Below are 21,433 nucleotides of genomic sequence, written 5' to 3'. Positions count from 1 at the left end.
TTCCATAATGTATATGTTATTCTGCTTGACATATACAGTATGTCAGGCCCCTTAAGCCTTCACTTTTCTTCATTTTCTTTGATAATTTCAAATGACCATCTTTGAGGTCATTGCTTCTTTCTTCTGTTTCATCAAACAGGTTGCTAATCCTCTCTACTAAAGTTTTCAGTTGCTTATTGTGTTATTACTATATAGTATATATTTATTACAATTTAGTGTATATTGTTTAGCTCCAGAATCTCTGGTTCTTTTCCACAGTTTTTCTTTGCTGATATTTCCACTTTGTTCATGTATTGTTTCCCTGACTTTGTTTAGTTGCGTGTGTTCTCTTATAGCACTTTCAGCTTCTATAAGTAGATTATTCTGAATTGTTTGTCAAGTAATTCACAGATCTGTTTCTTTAGAAATGGTGGAGATTTATTTTGCTCCTTTGGTTGGACCAGGTTTTCCTGTTTCTTTATGTCTCTTGGTATTTTCTGTTGTTGTCTTATGCATTTGAAAATGTACTTAAGGGAAATAGTTTCATAGAGGGGAGGGACATCACCCATCAGCCTGGCTAGAGATCTGAGGAACAGGGGGAGTCTCTTCAAATCTTTTATGGGCTTCTATATTAAATTTCCCTATTAGAGAAGTCATGGGATTCTTCTTTAGGCATTCATTGTCTCTTGCTCCCTCTGGTGTTTGTCTGCAGTATGGTAGGCTTTCTGGCTCTGCCACAACTGAGCGGTCTTTTGCTCTCTGGGGCCCCAAGTCATCTAAGGTATGACAGTTCCCTATTATAGCTCTGAGACAGATGAAGCAAACAGTCCCTCAGGCAGTCCCTCCAAAAGCCAAAACACTGGAGGTATGTTCTAATTTTCTTTTTTTCCCTCTCAATGGAGAAGATGTGAGTTGAGCTCTTTCAGTCTCACAAGTAGTGTGGGCTTGTAAGAGTGGTTGATGCAGTTGAAATGAAATGGCTTTTCTTACTCATTACAGGTGGATATCCTTGGCTTTGAGTTTGCCTGGCACAGTGTAACTTTCTAACTGGTTTCTGGAAGGTTTTTTGGACTGTATATTAAATTAGTGTCTCTAAAGGGAAATGAGGTCTGAGGTTTCCGACTATGGCATCTTACTGCCATCACTCCCAACTTACTACTTTGAAAAATTAAGGCTATCTAACAATGCAGATAAAGGCTTATAAAAATATCAAGAAAAAAAAGCAAAATTTGATTATTTACAGATTTTAACCATGGAGCATGTATCTATTATAAAGACTAAAAAGACATACAGAAAAGAAAGTTAGTTGTGTTACTGTGGTAACACAGGTGATGATATTTCTTTCCCTACAAATCTGTTTAATATTAATATTTGTACTGAATTAAGAACAGTGCTTTTTTCACTATTAAATGTTTAGGACAAATGTATTTTAAAATCAGTGTTACTTACCTGGTATTTAATTGCTTCTTTATAATTTCTAAATTTACTGGTGGAAATGAAATTGAAGTATCAAACTTCTTTAGTGTTTGAGGTTTACTGCTGTAGGAAAGATCTAGGTCTCGTCCCTAAAAATATGAAAATTTGTATTGTTTTAAAAGACTCATTAATCTTATAAATATTAATAGCACAAAAGCAGACTGGGTATTTCAATTTCTCACCAGATCTAAATTCCATGCCTTTGATGTTTTTAATAGTTACAATAAAATGTTTTTATAATTTTCGGTTTTAAGATACAGAACTTTAGGGGTGCCTGGTTGGCTCAGTTGGTTCAGCATCTGACTTGATTTTTGGCACAGGTCATGACATTGAGCCTTGCTTCAGACTCAGGGTGGTATCTGCTTAAGACTCTCTCCCTTTCCACACCTTCTCCCTTACTCTCTCTCAAAAATAAAAACAAAACAAAAAACGAAATATATAATTTTAAAATTACATGCAAGAGGCAAATTACGAAATCTTTTCACAAAAGCTTGCTTCTCAGTGTTTTTAAAGCTACTTTTTTTATGATCTAATGTACTCTCAGAAAATTATGTTCTCCATCATAGAAGTATCCACCTAACTCTAGTCTAGTCAAAGAAAAGTAAATGAAAGTCTTCTGAAGGGTGTATAGGTAAAGCTTTTAGTTCTGTTTAAGCTACTATTATATGGGTTTTCTATTACTAGTCAAGGACCATATTCTAGTTAGTACATCTTACAACATTTCATATTATTGTCCTCTGGCTAATCGTAGTTTATCACTACCACCTTAGAATGCTGAAAGAGTTCTGAAGAATATGTTTTAGACACAGACATGCAAAGAAGTGGACCAGATAATTAGCCAAATCAGTGGCTTAACTATCCTTCTTATATTTTCCATAAGGCATCATCATTTCTCATATTAATTCTTTATTTTTAAAAATAGTTTATTTATTTATTTATTCATGAGAGGCACAGAGAGACAGAGACATAGGCAGAGGGAGAAGCAGGCTCCTCTTGGGGAGCCTGATGTGGGACTCGATCCCAGGACCCTGGGTTCATGACCTGAGCCAAAGGCAGATGCTCAACCACTGAGCCACCCAGGTGCCCTTTTCATATTAATTCTTAACCAATTCTCCCATTCATCTCTAATCACACCTGCAAATCTTTAAACCAGCCAGGCTGTTTCAAATCTTATGTCTTTACATCCAGATATCTGCTCTCAAATCCCTTACATTATACACATCTTTCTAAGACCCATCCAAATAGGACTGACTTCTGCAGAGGCTTTACCAAATCTCCCTATTCACCTATAAAACCTACCACTTACTTCTATGTGCCATCTCAGGATGCTGTACAAGGTTCTGTCAAAGAACCTCTAAGATTTCACTACAATTATTTTGTTTGGCTGTCTCTCCCCTATAAAGATTGTACATAGTAGGGTCTATTATTGTTAAGTGGCATAGTGGCAGAATGGTGATCCCAAAATGATAAGTTTATGTCCTTACCTCCCAAACCTGTGAATTTTACCTTACATGGCAAAAGATGTGATTAAGGATTTGGAGAAGGGGCTTACCCTGGATTATCCAGATGAGTCCCAAATACAGTACACATATCCTCATAAGAGAAGGAGAGGGAGTTTTGGGGCGCAAAAAGATGAAGCAGAGAGATGGAGCAGAGAGAGGGGTAGCTATGTGCCAACAGCTACCACAAGCTAGAACAGTCAAGGAATAGATTATCCTCTAGAGCTTTTGGAAGGAGTATAGCTCTATTAACACCTGGATTTTGGGTTTCTGACCTTTTGAAGTGTGAGAAAATAAAGTTCTGTGTTTTAAACCACAATGTTTTTGGTTGTTACAATAGTCATAGGAAACGAATACAGTGGCATGTGGTAGATTTTCAACAAAGAAACCAGTAAATGCACCCACAGTTAATAATAAAAAATGCAAATCAAATAGTCTGAGATTCCATTTCTTAGGTGCAACTAATCCTGCACCTAACCTGGCAAGACTGCAATGAAATATTCCCATAATATCAGTGGTATTACAGATTGATCTAAATTTTCTTTAGAAAGCAATATGGAAAAATGCAGTAATGCCATAGAAATGTTCATGTCTTTTATTTGTAATACCACTCTTGGCCATTACCCTAAGTATCCTTCAACATACATCTGAACAAGAGAGAAAAAAAGGAAGGAAAAAGGGCAAGCAAATATTTACCAATTCTTATTATTTATTTTAACGTTTTATTTAAGTAATCTCTACACCCAACAAGGGGCTCAAACTCACAATCTTGAGATCAGGAGTCAGATGCTCCGACTGAGCCAGCCAGGCACCCCATCTATTCTTATTAATAATGGAAAAAAAATTCAGATTATATAATCTGAATCAAATAACAATCTGAATCAAATAATCAAATAATAACCTAAAATGTTTGCAAACAGGAAGAATGGCTAAGAAATTATGATTCACTGACTCTAATAAATATTATACAGTTTAAAAAATTAGTTACTATTAAAACTATGTAATAGAAATAGGGGAGAATATTTATAACATGTCAAGCAAAAAAAAAAAAAAAAACCAGAATTTGAAATTGTATGCATACTGTGGTTCTGAAACTACAGGCTAAGGAATCCCAATGAACTCAAAGGGATGCTATGAAATATTTTAAATATAAATATTTTAGGGAAATACATATTCATCATTTGTTGGACTACTAGTTTTGATTTGTTCACAGTTGCAACATTAGATCGTCCTAGAGTCCTCTGGTGCAGTCTTATTAGTGAAGGTGGGTTCTTGGTGGATATGATAAAAAGGAAGTAGTGATTGAAAATCAATTTGGAAAGGAGGTGAGAATGACAGTGAACAATTTGATTCCAAGGTCTGAGACGTCATGCAGTGCCCAAGAGGTGCATCCCCATTACTAAATAATTGTGGTTATTAAAAAATGAAATTAAAAGACATTTTTCTTCAACTTATCTATGTTTTTTCCAAAAGATACTAAGTTATCAGGACATAAATATTATTAAATTCTTTGACTCGAACTACTTAATAAATGGAATTGTTTGGTACTTCTTTTGGCCTGGGGAAGCACCAGGATAAAGTTACTGATACTGAGGGCTCCACGAATGGGAAGTCTGGGAACTTCTGATATATATATATACTATGACTACAATTAAATATTTAAAAAAGGAATTATGCAAACTTGAGCAGTCAGAGTAAAGACTGTGGCAGTTTTTTCTCAAAGTATTTTGTTTCATGTTGTTTTGCTATACTGATTTTACTGAAGAGGGGAGGGGGTACCAAGTCTATTATTTTTACGTGATAAAAATGGCCCTCTATATCATTGCTCTGGTCAGAAATTTCTAAATGTTGTTACAACCAAAGGCTTACCTTCACTTAACATTTTACTTTTAATAACATGGAAATCTTAATACCTTCTTACTTAAAAGAGCAAATAATCTTTCAAAGCATTCTTGTTAAACAAATTAAAATATGAAACATTTATATTTGTATACTATTATATAAGTGCTTTGATTTAAATTATGATTTTGAACTTTATAGCCACCTACTCATGTAGGTAACATTGTCTTCCCATTTTATTGATGAGAAAAGTTTAGAAAATTAAATAATTTGTTGTGCCTGGGTAGCACAGTTGTTTCAACATCCGACTCTTGGTTTTATCTCAGGTAGTGATCTGAGTTGTGAGATCAAGTCCCATGTTGGGCTCCATGCTAAATGTGGAATCTGCTTGAGATTCTCTCCCTCTCCCTTTCCAACTCTGCACCCCCCCACTTGGGCATGTGTGCTTGCTAAAATAAATAAATAAATCTTTTAAAAAAAGGGCTAAATAATTTGTGCAAAGTTGCACAAGTATTTATTGAGCACTCATAATATTAGGCACAGAGGGATAAAACACTGAACAGTTAATAATAATTCTTGACCTCATGGAGCATATATTTTAGTGGTACAGCCAGAACCCAAATCTAGGACTCCTGACCTCAACAACAGTATTATTTTTATTAGTTTTGTTTTAAATCTATTTATTTGTTTAAACACTTCACATTTATATACCTAACGTATGTTACAATTACTATAAAATTAAAAAAATATAGTCTCCTCAAGTGGCCTATAATATGTAGAAGATATTTATAATTTAGTAGGAAGAGAACATAATATATAAGGTATAATAAGTTGAATGGTAGCCTCACAAAAAACAAGTCTATGTCCTAAACCCCAGAATCTGTGAATATGACCTTATTTGGAAAAAGGGTCCTTCTGGTCGTAATTAAGTGGAATATCTAAAGATGAGAGTATCCTGGATTATCCAAGTGGGCCCTAAATCCAATGACAAATATTCTTAATATTCTTATAAAATAGAATAGAGGTACAGGAAAGGTGGCCATATAAAGAGGGAGATAGAGACAGGGGTTATATAGTCACAAAGCAAGGAACACCTGGAGTGACAGTTGGAAGGCAAGAAAGGATTCTCCCCTAGGGCCTTCAGAGGGAGCACAACCCTGCTAACACCTTGCTTTCAAACTTCTAGCCTCTACAACTGTAAGAGAATAAATGTCTCTTGTTTTAAGCCACCAAGTTTGTGATGATTTGTTATAGCAGCCACAAAAAATTAATATATATGGTATAAAAAATTACTACCTCTGTAATTTTAACTGCTTTCCTCATTTGCTGCTGTTCCCAAATATCTTGATTTTCATCTTCCTGACTTTCTTCACTTGTTTCTTCATTTCTGGGTGCTAGGAAAAAAAAATTCATGAGTAGTCTGTATTTTTCCATTCTAATAGCATCAGCTAACATTTTTGAAGGGCTTACAATGCACTGGCTTAGCAGCTTTATATGTGTTAACTTATTCTTCACAGTAATTCTGGGAAGAAAGCACTACTAACAGCCTTTTCTTTCTTTTAATGAGGAAACTCCTATCAAGAGATTAAATAACTTGTCTGGAAAATGTGCTGAAGCTGGGACTTGAATCTGAGAACCTGTACTCATCAACAAACTGTCCCAATGAAAACACTGCAGTTTCATATATGGGGGGAAAAAACTTAGAAAAAAAATGAAACATTTGATAATCCTTATTAGGAATTATAAATTCTATCCTAGAATCTAAATATTGAAAATTAATTTCTGGGTTATGAAGAAGCCAAAAGTCTCATTCTGAAAAAATATTCAAAATGATAAAAATTTTGATAAAACATGTAATTGTTTATAAATAACAAATGTGAAAATCGTCCTATTAGACCTAAGGATTATTGGTAGAGGAAATTTTTCATCAGAGCAGGGGAGAGCTTAATAAATAACATCTAAAATCCCTATAGATGCTTCCATGTTAAAAAAAAATCTTTATAAAGGTGACAATTAAAGTTTTCAATATCAAAAATAAGACACTGTACAATTTTTTTAACCTACCAAAAAAGATCAAGGTCAGATAATAATGTTATTACACATTATATGGTAATAACATCTTAATAGATCTTTTAGAGACTATGATGTCATTTACCAAATTTGTATTAAATAAAAACCAACTTCTTTTTTTTTTTTTTTAAACCAACTTCTAACATCTTTTAAAGTATGAGATACATTATGTTTTTATGGAAAATTTTAACATAATATTATATTTGGGTGAAAAATCCCTCAATGTTTATATATTGTAAATAAATTAAGTATGTACTTGTTTCTTCAGCCATTCTTTGTCTAAGGGTTTGAGGCTTTAGGGTAAATGGTATTCTCCTTTCATGGTCATCAGGCTCACTCTCAGGATCTTCATTACTATTTTTCTTCATCTCAGCAATGGTAGAGGTATGTTTTACATCCAAAGAGATAAAGTCATTTTGGGCCCTGGCCAATTCACGTTTTCTGCGAGCTTCCTGAATAAAAGCTGAATCAGGGATATTTACTAAAAGAAACAAAGAGGAAGACAATGAAAAACAAACACCAACAGAAATACATATTCCTCGTATTTAAAGAAAATAAAAAGGCAGTGTCTTTTCAATTTTTTCCAATTCTGGTATTAATGTAACTGTAGAACTCAAAACCTACATCAATAAGATTACTTTTATAGAGATTTAATGTAAATTAGAAAATGAACCTAATCTAGAAGTATCAGAAAATATAACGATACCACTTCAATGTATCTTCTAGCTCTCTTATTCATCAGATGTTGTTGCTGACTTTTTGCTGAAGACTATTTCTCATTTCTAGAAGCTCTCAGATTATGAGGGTTGGGAAGGGGGAGAGAGCTGAACACAGAATTGCTTAGTCTGTGAGACCTGTAGAGGTTCGAATGATGGGGTACAGGCCAATCTGAAGCACAAAGAATGCTGTATTATGCCCTTCCCCTCTCCTTGTGGTATCCAGGCATACAGGAAGTGAGAAAGAGACTAAAACCAGCACACAACTAAATCAAGATCCTGTGGTGATTTCCACATGAATAAATGAGAAGTTAAAAAGTATAAAGAAAATAATCAGATTCATTTATCAGGTGAAAAATATTTAAATGATTTTTTTTAAATGATATCTTTTAATAGACCCATGTTTTATTTTTTTTATTTTTTATTTTTTTAAGATTTTATTTATTTGACAGAGCATGCACGCACACAAATGCAGGGGGAGCAGCAGGTTCTCTGCTGAGAAGGGAGTTTGATACTGGCCTCGATCCCAGAACTCTGAGATCATGACCTAAGCCAAAGGCAGCTTAACCAACTGAGTCACCCAGGTGCTTCTAGGTTTTATTTTATAGCATATAAACAACATTAATGTGCATTATTCCAATTCAAAACAAGTTTCTTCATGTATGATCTAAGCTGAAATTTATCTTTACTTTCTGGAAAAACTTTCTAGTATTTAAGCAAAATACTAAGGTAAACAAAATGGTAAAGGAAATTTTCACTATTTCAAGCACTTCACAATGTTAATTAGGGATGTCAAATGACCAAGGCTCAAGTAAAATGTTCTAAACTTTACCACAAACTGTTCCAAATTCTTTGAAAAATAAACAAAACAAAAAAAAAAGATGTCCTATGCTTGGAGATGTGGAAATGTTCCAACTTTTGGAAAAAGAGAATACAGAAATTACTGACCAATATGCTTGACATTGGTGCTAAGGAAAACAAGTTCTTAAATTATGAAACAGTAACAGGTGATGACTAAAAATCAACATATGTTCACTAAGAATAAGGAATATCAGGGACGCCTTGGTGGCTCAAATGGCTAAATGTCCAACTCTTGTTTTTGGCTCAGGTCATGATCTCAGGGTTCTGGGATTGAGCCTGCATGGGGCTCTGTGCTCAGTGCGGAGTCTACTTGAGATTCTCTTCTTTTCCCTCTCCCTTTCGCCATACCAGTGTGTGTGCTCTCTCTCAAATAAAGAAATGAAATCTTAAAAAAAAAAAAAAAAGGAACAAGGAATATTGAATCAAGTGATTTACTTTTTATGGACTAGTACTAATTTATAGATTAGTATCAGGGAAATGATGCAGATCAGGTGTTTCTTCATTTTCCCAAAGCATTTAACAGTTGCATGTTTTCATTGTGAATTACATTAATATGTGTGGGGAAAATCACATAGTGCACTTGATTTTTAACTGGTTGAATAATTACCCCCCCCCCAAATATGTTGATTATGAAGCACTGCAGGGATCTGCTAGAGGGCTCCATAGTTTGTGTTCCTGGTTTAATGATCTTAATGTGATGTGGACTAAGATAAAAAGACATGTCTTTAAAGCTGGGAGGAACAGCTAAATATAACCTAGACTCAAGACTCAAACTTTCACAACAGGTTACATGAGCATTTCTTGACTCCTCATTACACATTAGAGTCACTTAGGAAGCTTGATAATCTACTGGTACCCAAGCTCCCCATCCCAGAGATCCAGATTCAGTTGATCTGAGGTGGGGCTGAGCAGCACTATGTTTTAATAGCCCTCTAGAAAATTTTAATGTAAAACCAGGGTTAAGATGATACACTTAGGTTCAAATACTCAAGTGTATGAATACAAAAGCAGAAATACTGGAAGTGATTCATCTGCAAATGACTTGGTGGGGCTTAATGAATCATAGGCAATGGACTCACTAGTAAAATACTAATACTAAATAAAACTAATCCTCTCTCAAGCTACAATAAAGAAGGAAAAGTTCAAGAGAAGAGTTATTATCCTGTCCTGTCTATACCCAACACCTAGCCCAAAGCTGATGCTCGCCACATGTGGAATGAATAAAGTTAGCATATTGCTTTACAATAAAAACATGCAGATTTATAAGTTAAATAATTTCCATATACATCATCTTATTTAAGGAACAGGTTAATATCATGCCCCATGTGTAACATGCAGTATCTGCAACATCTCAAGAAAGATATTTTCCACTATTGGATCAGTCTAATAGTTCCACTGTTTGAACAAAAAATAACTGCATTCCTGGGTCCACAAACCAATCCACAGACTTCTCGCATTCCTTCATCTTTTCTTCTCCAGAAGAAAAAAAGTTTTTCACAGGAAAAAATTTTCAACTTTCAGTGTTTCTAAAATGAGCTTTTGAGGAGGGATAATTCTTCACTGTGAACTGTCCTGTATGCTGTGAGACATTATCATTTCTTGCCTCCAGAGCACTACATGCCAGTAACACCTCTGTCACATGATAATTAAAAACTACCCCATAGATGAGCACTGGGTGTTATGCTATATGTGGGCAAATTGAACTCCAATTAAAAAAAAAAACAAAACTATCCCATACATCTGTAAACACTGTCCTCTCTCCTTGCATGTGCAATCCTGCCAACACTTTACAACTACTGGCTTACACTTTCTAATCCATCAGTTTCTATAGCAGCATTGTACGATACAGTACACACTGGCCATAAGAGACCATTTAAAAATTCAAAATCCAGTTCCTTAGTTGCATCAGCCACATTTCAAGAGCTTTATAGACACATGTGGCTAGTGGCTAATATACCAAACAATGAAAATATAAAAATTTTATTATCATCACAGAAAATTCTTTTTTTTTTTTTTTAAAGATTTATTTATTTACTTATTTATGATAGACATAGAGAGAGAGAGAGAGACAGAGATACAGGAGGAGGGAGAAGCAGGCTCCATGCCGGGAGCCCGACGTGGGACTCGATCCCGGGACTCCAGGATTGCGCCCTGGGCCAAAGGCAGGCATTAAACCACTGAGCCACCCAGGAATCCCCTCATCATAGAAAATTCTAATGGACAGCACCGTATGTAGAGTCTAGACAAAGCATCATTTATCTATGAAGCTTCAATTCTTTTTTTTTTTTTTTTTAAGATTTTATTTATTCATGAGGGACAGAGAGAGAGAGGCAGAGACACAGGCAGAGGGAGAAGCAGGCTCCATGCAGGGAGCCCGATGTGGGACTTGATCCCGGGTCTCCAGGATCAGGCCCTGGGCTGAAGGTGGCGCAAAACCGCTGAGCCACCCAGGCTGCCCCGAGGCATCAATTCTTAATACTGGTTTCATCACTAAGTACTTCTACTTCTGTAACTTGTGAAGTTGTGTAAGAAAAAAAAAAATTACAAGAGTTACTGGTTGTTTTTTTTTTTTTTTTTTTGGATTTTTTATTTATTTATGATAGGCACACAGTGAGAGAGAGAGAGAGGCAGAGACACAGGCAGAGGGAGAAGCAGGCTCCATGCACCGGGAGCCCGACGTGGGATTCGATCCCGGGTCTCCAGGATCGCGCCCTGGGCCAAAGGCAGGCGCCAAACCCCTGCGCCACCCAGGGATCCCTCTTGTTTTTAATAAGTTAATAAAACACATGATATGTTTTTAAAATGTATTTAAATTGTTTCTTTTGTTTCAAGTTAATTTGTTTCTTTTATAAAGCTACATATTTTTATTTTCTCAGAAGGGGGCTCAAACTTAGTAAGACTGTCAAGGGTCCACAGCACAAGTTCTAGATCCCTGAGACTGAATAATAGGCCAGAGAAATATTTTCAGCTTTGTGAGCCATAATGTTACAATTTCTAAACTGTCACTGTAGTGCAAAAGCAGCCACAGACAACATGTAACTAATGAGAGTGGCTGTCTTTTAATAAGGATTTACTTGCAAAAGCAAGTGATGGGTCATATTTGGCTCACAAGTGGCAATTTGCCTGAATTTGCCTGAACTGATCTTTCTAAAATACAAAAATGGTCATGCCATTTATTTGCATAAAATTTTCAGTAGTTCTCCCAAACTCTGTATTATCTGACTCCAATTTGTCTGCTTTTTATTGTTGTTATTCCTGTTTCTTAAACTCCAACCAAATCTTTTCATTTTAACATCTGTTTTTAGTTCTCTGCACATGCTATGTTATCTCCCTTAGAGTTTTTTACATTTGCTATATCCTGTATCCAAAACATCTTCACTAACAAATTCTTACCATCCTTCAGATATTGGCATCAATCACCCAGTGTAGCACAGTGGTTAAGAACACAGGTTCTAGAGCAGATTGCCTGGGTTTGAATTCTAGCTCTGCCTCTTACAAGCTGTCTGACTTTGGGCATGTCTTGTAATGGAAAAGAGCAATTGATTTTGGCACTCTGACAATTTTGATAATGATTTACTTGCCCCATACTTCACTATAGCTGTGTTACCAAAAATAATAATCACTGGTATAGAAGATACTGATACTAGAAATAAAGTTTATCAAAATTAAAAAATTTACTAACCTATTGATGAAAATTCTTCTTCCAGAGAGCTAGAGCTGTTGGATGATGAATTCTGATCATCTTTACTTTCTGAGGAATGATGTGTTTCACCCTCTTCATCTGTTGAAAGATCAACCATTATAATCCAATTTTAACAGGACATTTTTTGAATATAACAAGAAAGAGTCAAAAGATAGTAGAATCAGTAGTTGAAATTCTACACAACACATAGCATTATACACGTACAGTGTTTTAATTTTTCTCCATGTATGTGAGGTGTATATACAGATCTTTCTCCATTTCCCTTCTTTCTGAAATCAATGGATGACCTAATAAATGCATAAATTTACCCTATTTATATGATCTACTTATCTAATAAAATATTTTCTTAGAAGATGCAATGATAATGGAAGGAAACAGAGAAAAAAGATGGATGACAAAAAGTGAAGGAAGATTTAAAACAAAAAAGAAAAATAATGGTAGTGAACAAGTTCAAAAACAAAAAATCCTGATGTATACTTCCTATACGCTAGGCACACTTAAATCTGTTTTTACAAGGTCTATGTCATACAATTACAGAATTTCACAATTATATAAAGTAAGTACTATTATTGACGGGGACATTAGGAATTGGAGAGGCTAAATAACATGTCCAGTGTCACAAAGTTATTCAGTGGAGAAGCAGGGTTTTCTTTTTTTTTTTTTTATAATTTTTTTTTAAATTTATTTATGATAGAGAGAGAGAGAGAGAGAGAGAGAGAGAGAGAGAGAGAGAGAGGGAGAGGTAGAGACATAGGGAGAGGGAGAAGCAGGCTCCATGCACTGGGAGCCTGACGTGGGATTCGATCCCGGGTCTCCAGGATCATGCCCTGGGCCAAAGGCAGGCGCCAAACCGCTGCGCCACCCAGGGATCCCAGAAGCAGGGTTTTCAATCTAATTTTATTTAATTCTGGAATTTAGATTCTCTTTATGTCCTATTTCAATGACTAGTGGCAAGTAGTACCTGTAACTAGCACTGTGGTCAAATCACAGATCTCTGTTTCTACTAAGTGATTTTGGGAAGGACAGTCTTGTCCAGTAATCTATTAAGCAAAGATAACACCCATAAGGGTATTGTGAGGGCTGAATAAAATGTGAAAGAATCATAGTATTATTGACAAAAAGGACTGGTTAATTTATAATTATTTTGTATTTTTTATGAACAACTTTAAAGCTTAAGATTACATAAATAGTACTTTTTATCTTCAAAATATCCCTTAATTAACAGACCTATATAGAATTTAAAAAATCTAAAGATCAAAACTTAGAAGACAAAAGAATGTAACTACTGATTACATCTTTCTTTGCTACTATTTAACAACTCCTACCTGTTCTCAAAATGGATTAACACTAGAGGGGTGGTTCTCGAGAGCATGGTCCATCAACCCCTGGAAGTCTGTAGGACCCTTTCAGAGGGTCTGTGAGTTCAAAACTACCATGAAAGTATTGAAAGTATGAAATACAGTACTATCGTGTTATTTGCCCTTTTTAGTCTGTTTCTATTTATACAATGAAGCAAAAACAGTGGTGGGTAAAACTCCTGGCTTCTTAATACGAATCAAGACAGTGACAGCAATCTGTAGTGGCGGCCATTGTATTCTTCATTGCCATGCATTGCCAAGAAAACAAACAGGTAAACTTACCATCCTTAATAGAGCAACAAAAAGTTATAAAATTTATTAAATCTTGACCTTTGAGGACACATCTTTTAAATAGTCTATGGACCAAAATGGAAGTGTGTATTAAGCACTCTGGGGGGCATACTGAAACATAATGGTTGCCTCACTGAAAAGCATCTGTATGAGTTGCAGGTTGAACTAGCCACTGTCTTCAAGAAGCAACAGTTTTATTTGAAAGAATGACTGACAAACTCTAGTTATTCCTACATGTCTACCTGACACATTTTCTCAAAAATGGCAAAGATGTGCCTATCACTTCAAGAATTAGAGATTTCAAGTGAAAACTCGAATTTTGGAAAACTTATATGCTACACAGTGAACTTAATATCTTTCCATCACTTAACGACTGATGATTATGAGAAGTAACACAGTAACATTAACAGATTCTTTTGGATGTTATATAAAATGTACCAGCATTTGCAAACCCAGTGAACCAAGAGTTTCCAACAGTCAATGCAAGATTTTACCAATTGTGCATGGGTAAAAGATTCATTGAAAATGCAAAAGAGACCAATTGATTTTCACGTAATGGAGTATAAAAAAACTGACAAGTATGATTTCAGCTGCCATGTTGCAAACTGACCTTCAAGAAACTATTTTTTGTTGATTTTTTTTAATATCAAAACAGAACACCCTCAGTCATCTAAAAAGGCTATTAAGTATTTCTTTTTTAAAAAATTTTTATTTATTTATGATAGTTACACACACAGAGAGAGAGAGAGAGAGAGGCAGAGACATAGGCAGAGGGAGAAGCAGGCTCCATGCACCGGGAGCCCGATGTGGGATTCGATCCTGGGTCTCCAGGATCGCGCCCTGGGCCAAAGGCAGGGGCCAAACCGCTGCGCCACCCAGGGATCCCTAAGTATTCCTATTACACCACAAACCTGTGGTTTTCTTTTCATATTTCAAATGAAACATCACAACAGATTGAATGCAGAAGCACCTTTGAGAAGTCGGCTGTATTATTCGTTGAAGCCAGACATTAAAGACTTGTAAACTGAAACAATGTCATTCTATTTTCTGGAAGAGGGATCCCTGGGTGGCACAGTGGTTTAGCGCCTGCCTTTGGCCCAGGGCGCGATCCTGGAGACCAGGGATTGAGTCCCACGTCGGGCTCTCGGTGCATGGAGCCTGCTTCTCCCTCTGCCTGTGTCTCTGCCTCTCTCTCTCTCTCTCTGTGACTATCATAAAAAATATATATATATATTTTCTGGAAGAGTGTCCCCCCTCAAAAATGTTACCTATCCGTACAGGTAATGGTTTAATTTAGAAAAAGTGAATAAAAAGTTATCTTAATCTCTAACATGGTAAATATCAATAGATATAATCTACAGAAACAAAAGCTCTTTGGGATAGTCTCATAAAGGGGATATTAAGACCAAAAAGTTTTGAGAACCACTGTTTTAAATGCAAGCAAAAAGGCAACTCCTGGCCTCAATTCTCCCAATTAAAGTTTGACCAGGTGACTTCCATAGAGTAGAAAAATACAAAAAGTCTTCAAAGCTTTAGACAAACACAAGGTCGTAATTAAAGAAATCACCAAAATCACTTGTACTAAAAACAGTGGTGGAGAAAAATTCTACCTCAATACTAACTGAAAACTGCATTTTTATCAAGCTCCAATTCAAAACGGAACAACTGTCAACTTTGTTGCTTAAATTCTGTATTTAAAAACGAAAGGGTACTTCAAACCACATTGTACTTAACGCCATATACAGTCTACAGCGTCATCAATCCATTATGCTACTTAGTGACATAGCATGTTATTTTTTTTAAAGATGTTATTTATTTATTCAAGAAAGACACACAGAGGCAGAGACACAGGTAGAGAGAGGCGCAGGCTCCACGCAGGGAGCCCGACGTGGGACTCGATCCCAGGACCCCGGGATCAGGCCCTGAGCCGAAGGCAGACGCTCAACCGCCGAGCCACCCAGGTGCCCCTAGAGCGTTATTCTTATTTCCCTTCTTGCAAATAACTGATGAAAAACAAAACAAGCACAAGAAAACGTTCCAAGTGTCTGTTACCTATAATTCTTCTAATGTACTATTCTGGTTAAAGTGTTTTCTAGAAAAATAATTGAGGATGTTTCCAAAAGTACGTAACACTTTCCCCTACCTCAAAGTACTAGGGGAAAAAAAATTTTTTTTTGACTTCTGTGACGATTTAGATTCTTCACAAACAGCAAATACTGCACTTACAACTACAACCGGTGGGAGTTCACCCGACGGTGCAAACGCAGAGGAGCCACAAACCACGCAGGGTTCTTTCCAGTCCCCCGCCCCCCCCTCACGCCGCCCAACGCGGAGATGCGGGCAGCGGGCGAGTGGGTACCGGAAGGCCGGCAGCCGGGCTCACAGCGGCGGCCATGGCGGTCTGCAGCGCGCTCCAGGACCCTCCCCAGAACCCCGCGGGCCTCGTCCCTCCCCCCACCCCCGTCACTTCCGGCGCCCCTCCGCCCCGCTCCCCCGCCTCACCTGGGACGCCCGAGCCGCCTTCCGCGCGCGGAGCCGCCCCCGCGGCGCGCCGGGAACTCGCCCACACCCGGCCCCGGCCCCGGCTCCGAGGGCCGCGGCCCCGAACATGCCGGTCCGCCGCTTCCACACGGCCACCTCCCGGGGGTGGCCCTTCCTCCCTAAGGCCCGGCGCCCCGGGTTCAGCAGACGGCTCCTCGGTGCTGTCGCTGTCACTAGACTGGGCTCGGCGCTGCCGGAAAGTCCTCTTCGGCCTGTGAGCCATGGCCGAGGCCCGAGCCCCGAGCCCCGAGCCCGACGCGCGCCTTCGCCCCCGCGTGCGGCGTCCAACGCGGCGCGCGCTCCCGCCTGCGCGCTCCCGCCGCCGTGTGCGCGCCCCCTTCGCCCTGCGCATGCGTGCCCTGTCCCTTTCGCTCCGGTCTGTGGCGTGGTTTCCGGGGCGGCGGCCTGGAGATGCGAGGCCTTTCTCAGGCCTGGTTGTGCTGCCGGCGGTTTGCTCCGCCGGGAGTCCGGGGTTCCTGTTACCTGTGCTGTTGAGGTTATTTACGTCCGGAGCTGGGCGCCGCGGAGAGCATCACTCACCGGTTCTCCTTGGGCGAACTCTATCTAAGATTCAGGCACTACGCCTACCTCCTAGCCTGGAACCCCGTTCGCTGCCTTCTGCTTTGTTGAAGAGAGTAAAGTTCTCTCCAACCAAGAATTAAAAGAAACAAACCAGAATAGTGTGTGTGTGTGTGTGTGTGTGTGTGTGTGTGTGTTTGGGGAGATTGCTTCTGAAAGCTGAACAGTGAAACCTGCGCATAAATGATAGAGAAGTAAGCAAGAATCAAAAGATTGCTCTCAGGGGGCAAGGTTTCAACAGAGCCTGGTTGAATGCTTTGGCTCATGGGGGGGGGGTGTATCAGAGAAAAGGGGGTGTTGTTTAGAAAGATGTGTGGCAGGAAGAAGGATGGCAGACCCCGCGGGAAGCTTGGACTGGATCCATTCACGCTGTTGAGAGAGAGAGGAAGCCTTGATGGGGGACTGGGGGTAAAGCCCATTCTTACTTGGACGCCTCTGACCACATCCATCTGAAGCAAATAACCATTGAGTCCCTTTAAATTCTCTCGCAGGGTTTGGCCTCCATGCTCCACAAAGTTTTAGTTCGTGCTTTAAAGTTCAGGAAGGCTTTCCAAGAGCTTTGTAGGAAGGATTGTTTTAAGAGAGAAATTTCCCGAGGCTCCCCTCCCTCTATATGCAGCTGCCCCAGAACCCCTGCATCCACATAGTGCCCATGTCGTCGTCTCTCTCCGCTTCTTTTTAAATTTTTTTTTTATTTTTATTTATTTTATGACAGTCACAGAGAGAGAGAGAGAGAGAGGCGCAGAGACACAGGCAGAGGGAGAAGCAGGCTCCATGCACCGGGAGCCCGATGTGGGACTTGATCCCGGGTCTCCAGGATCGCGCCCTGGGCCAAAGGCAGGCGCCAAACCGCTGCGCCACCCAGGGATCCCCCTCTCTCTCCCCTTCTTACAAAGAGACACGATTCTCTGTCCATTCTGAATGTACAATAGTGTATACACCCACGTGTAAAAACTCCTGCAGCATCTAAAGTTTTGTTGTCAGGATGAGAGAATAAATACCTCCGAACTCAACAATTCTCCTGGAAATCAGACTGTTTCCAATGTCTTGATTTCAACAAAAATAGGGGAGCAACTCCAGCTTTCAGTCGACCACTCAAAATAATTTTTGATTATGAATCACTGATTTTTGCACAGAGTTCAGAGTGGAGCTTGTTACCCAGGATTTGGGTTTGTGCTAGATTTTTTTTCTCTTTTCAAGTTTTTATTTAAATTTCAGTTAGTTGACATACAGTCTAATATTAGTTTCAGGTGTAGAATTCAGTGATTGAATACTTCCATAAAACAGTGCTCATCACCTATTTCGCCCATTCCCCACCCACCTCCCCTCTGGTAACCATCAATTTGTTCTCCGTAGTTAAGAGTCTGTTTCTTGGTTTGTCTCCTTTAATACCCCCTATGTTCTTTTTTCTTAAATTCCACTTGTGAGTGAAATCATATGGTATTTGTCTTTCTCAGACTATTTTGCTTTGTGCTAGGAGGTTTTTAAGGAGAGCTAAGGGAAGCAGGGCCAGATTTAGATTGCATCATGTCAGGAAGTTGGGTTCCTTAGTAATTTTGTTCAAGAAGTGGGAGAAACAGATTTCCCCCTGCCCTCAGTGCGCACTCTCTCTCTCAAATAAATAAATAGATCTTTTATTTAATAAATAAAATAATAAATAAATAATAATAGCACATATTGTGCAATACACCAGAAATTACATCCTTGGCAACTGTCAAAATTTATGATACACTCATAAATATATACCTAAAAATGTTCTGAGATAATGGATTTTTGAAACTTCTGAAGGAATATGCCAGCAAAAAAGTATGAAGTTCACCATCACAGATGACTATACCACTTCTAGCTTCTTTCTACTGACTGTTGAAACCCCAGTTGCTCAAAAAACAACAACAAAAAAACCCCACTTCTTGCCTGGGAAGTCTCACAAGGATTGTATTTTAAAAATTGATTGGAGGGTAGAGTCATAGCTAAAATGGACATTACCAATGCATTTTAAGTGATATACTCTACCATTAAGACAATTCTCCTCTAGAAATCTATCCCCCATTCTAAATCAGATTTCTGGAGCTATGTCCACCTGCTGGGACAAGGCTAGCAGGATCAGAATAGACACCTAACCATGGTAGACCAAGTAGAATCTTTCTCTAGGGTATTAGCTTTGGGAAGGAGCCACATTTTCTTTTCTGTGTGTGGCATGAACCAAGTCTATGCATGTCTGAGCTGTGAGACAGCTCTTTCACTGGTGAGCTGAGGTCAGCTCCTGTGTATGCTGGACAGGTGATTGCAAAAAGTTCAGGCAGTGTGTGAACCAGTTGTTAAACATAGTCATCATTAAAAATGGAATTACAGAAGTACAATCAAATAAAATATACAAAAAATATAGGCAATAGGTACTCAAAACTCACCACTTCCTATTTCCTACAACCCTTTTCTGTTACCTGTGCTGTTGAGGTTATTTACGTCCACTGTATCTGTACGGTAGAAATACTGTGTATTGTTGTGCTCCTCCTACACATCTACTACCAACTCTTTGTTCGGTGATGTCATGCTGGTAGTTTGGAATCAGCCGTGGTGGAAATATACATACCACAGAAACTTACAGACCTCAAAAATCAGGCCTTTTCTTCCTGAGAGCCAATTTTTAAACACCTACCATTGTACTGCTGACTATATTCCACCAAAGGGTTATGCAACAGGCAGAATTTCCCTGATTGATTTAGTTCCTTTCCATGGCTCATCTTGATGAATTTATACTTTCTAAAACACACTTGGGAGGGAATATAAGGGAAGGGAGAAGAAATGTGTGGGAGATATCAGAAAGGGAGACAGAACATAAAGACTTCTAACTCTGGGAAATGAACTAGGGGTGGTGGAAGGGGAGGAGGGCGGGGGGTGGGGGTGAATGGGTGACGGGCATGGAGGGGGACACTTGACGGGATGAGCACTGGGTGTTATTCTGTATGTTGGTAAATTGAACACCAATAAAAATTAATTTATTAAAAAAATAAAATGTGACTTAGAAGTTAATTTGTATGCAATATTTCCATCAATAAACTAGTATAAGTTATATATAGGCAAAAATGAAGTAGGCCCAATAATTCAGAAATAGAAGAAAAAACGGTATCATCTGAAAATCACACTATAAAATTCAACAAATTCAATCAAAGTAGACACATTACAAAATCAACAGAGACAAAATGAATTAAAAACCCACTAAAAACACAAAGATTTGAAACAATTAAGGATGTCAATGTAAAAGTAATTACTGAGCATCTGTTATGTTAATTACTTGTACAGCACAGAATACAGTGTTGGCAACACATGACACGGTTCTACATGCTCCTCAAGCTCACAGTCTCATCAGGCATACTATCAAATAATGAGAAAACAATAAAGTTAAAAAACTTTGATAAGCACACTGAAAAAAAGAGTATAAGGTGCTGTGAGACTATACAAGCAGAGGGGGGATATCACATGGCCTAAGAGTTTGGGAAACAGCCCTCTTAGGAAGTGCTGTTTAAACTGAGATCTAGGGGATCCCTGGGTAGCTCAGCGGTTTGGCACCTGCCTTTGGCCCAGGACATGATCCTGGGGACCCGGGATCGAGTCCCGCATCGAACTCCCTGCATGGAGCCTGCTCCTCCCTCTGCCTGTGTCTCTGCCTCTCTCTCTGTGTGTGTCTCTCATGAATAAATAAATAAAATCTTAAAAAAAAAATAAAAAAAATAAAACACACTTGGGGAATGCTGTAATAAAGTATTATCAGTTATTCATACTTTATTAATGACTTCTAAAGAGAACTTTAAAACATCTAGGTAAAATTAGGGGACTGACAGAAAGACTTTTTATTAGGGTTGTGGCAAGTGATTGGAAATGGAGATATTTATGTTATTTAAAGGAAGATCTTCCCAACACACGGGCCAAGCATTCTTTATAGCTAGAAAGAACTCCAAAGATTGAAGGCAGGGTCCGGGATGTCAGTGAATATTTCATTTGGTCTAGTGCTTTTTGGCATACCGCCTATCCATGTGAAATTCCCAAGTCCAGCAGTGAGTGCTGCTCTATTTTCCCTAAGCAGAGGAAGGTGTCTTTCTAAATCACACTACAAAGCAGTTAAGGTAAAACCAGTAAGTAGACTATTACTTTTTTTTATTTTTAAAGATTTTATTTATTTGAGAAAAAGAAAGCGAGTATGAACAATGGGAGGGGCAGAGGGAAGAGGGAGAAGCAGACTTCCCACGGGGCAGAGAACTGACATGTGGGGCTTGATCCCAGGACCCTGAGATCATGACCTGAGCTGAAGGCAGACCCTTAACTGACTGAGCCAACCAGGCACCCCTTTATGATTATGACTTTAAAATGAGATGATCGTAATTGTGATTAGACGGAAAGCCAGTGTTCTTTTGTGCACTGTATAAAGAAACAGAGTCATGCTTTATACAACTCAATGAGCATTTATTATGCACATACTAGTCCAAACACCATGCTAGGCTCTAGGACAGTGCTCCTCAAGCCTAG

The 21,433-nt window shown here is 38.4% G+C and overlaps 1 protein-coding gene across 9 annotated transcripts in view; it reads right to left on the bottom strand.

Annotated features, from left to right (window-relative positions):
- Positions 1-16,623, bottom strand: part of GCFC2 (GC-rich sequence DNA-binding factor 2) — a 51,145-nt gene extending 34,522 nt beyond the window's left edge. For 6 of the 9 annotated variants that reach the window (XR_008662744.1, XM_055312627.1, XM_055312630.1 and 3 more), the window contains exons 1-5: positions 16,295-16,623; positions 12,123-12,221; positions 7,120-7,344; positions 6,090-6,187; positions 1,429-1,544 (exon numbers count right to left, since the gene is read on the bottom strand). Coding sequence is in view for 8 of the 9 variants with exons in the window: in XM_055312627.1 (XP_055168602.1) it covers positions 1,429-1,544; positions 6,090-6,187; positions 7,120-7,344; positions 12,123-12,221; positions 16,295-16,556 (800 nt within the window). In the remaining variant the exon portion in view is untranslated. Of the gene's footprint in view, positions 1-1,428; positions 1,545-6,089; positions 6,188-7,119; positions 7,345-12,122; positions 12,222-16,018; positions 16,156-16,294 lie in introns of those variants that run through there. The other 3 variants (XM_055312631.1, XM_055312629.1, XM_055312635.1) reach the window with 3 other exon arrangements.
- Positions 16,624-21,433: the final 4,810 nt, after the last annotated feature.

The sequence above is a fragment of the Nyctereutes procyonoides genome, unplaced genomic scaffold, assembly GCF_905146905.1.
Source record: "Nyctereutes procyonoides isolate TBG_1078 unplaced genomic scaffold, NYPRO_anot_genome, whole genome shotgun sequence".
In the NCBI taxonomy this organism is placed as follows: domain Eukaryota; kingdom Metazoa; phylum Chordata; class Mammalia; order Carnivora; family Canidae; genus Nyctereutes; species Nyctereutes procyonoides.
Note: the sequence above shows the minus strand (reverse complement) of the source record. Positions and strands in the feature narration are given on the sequence as shown.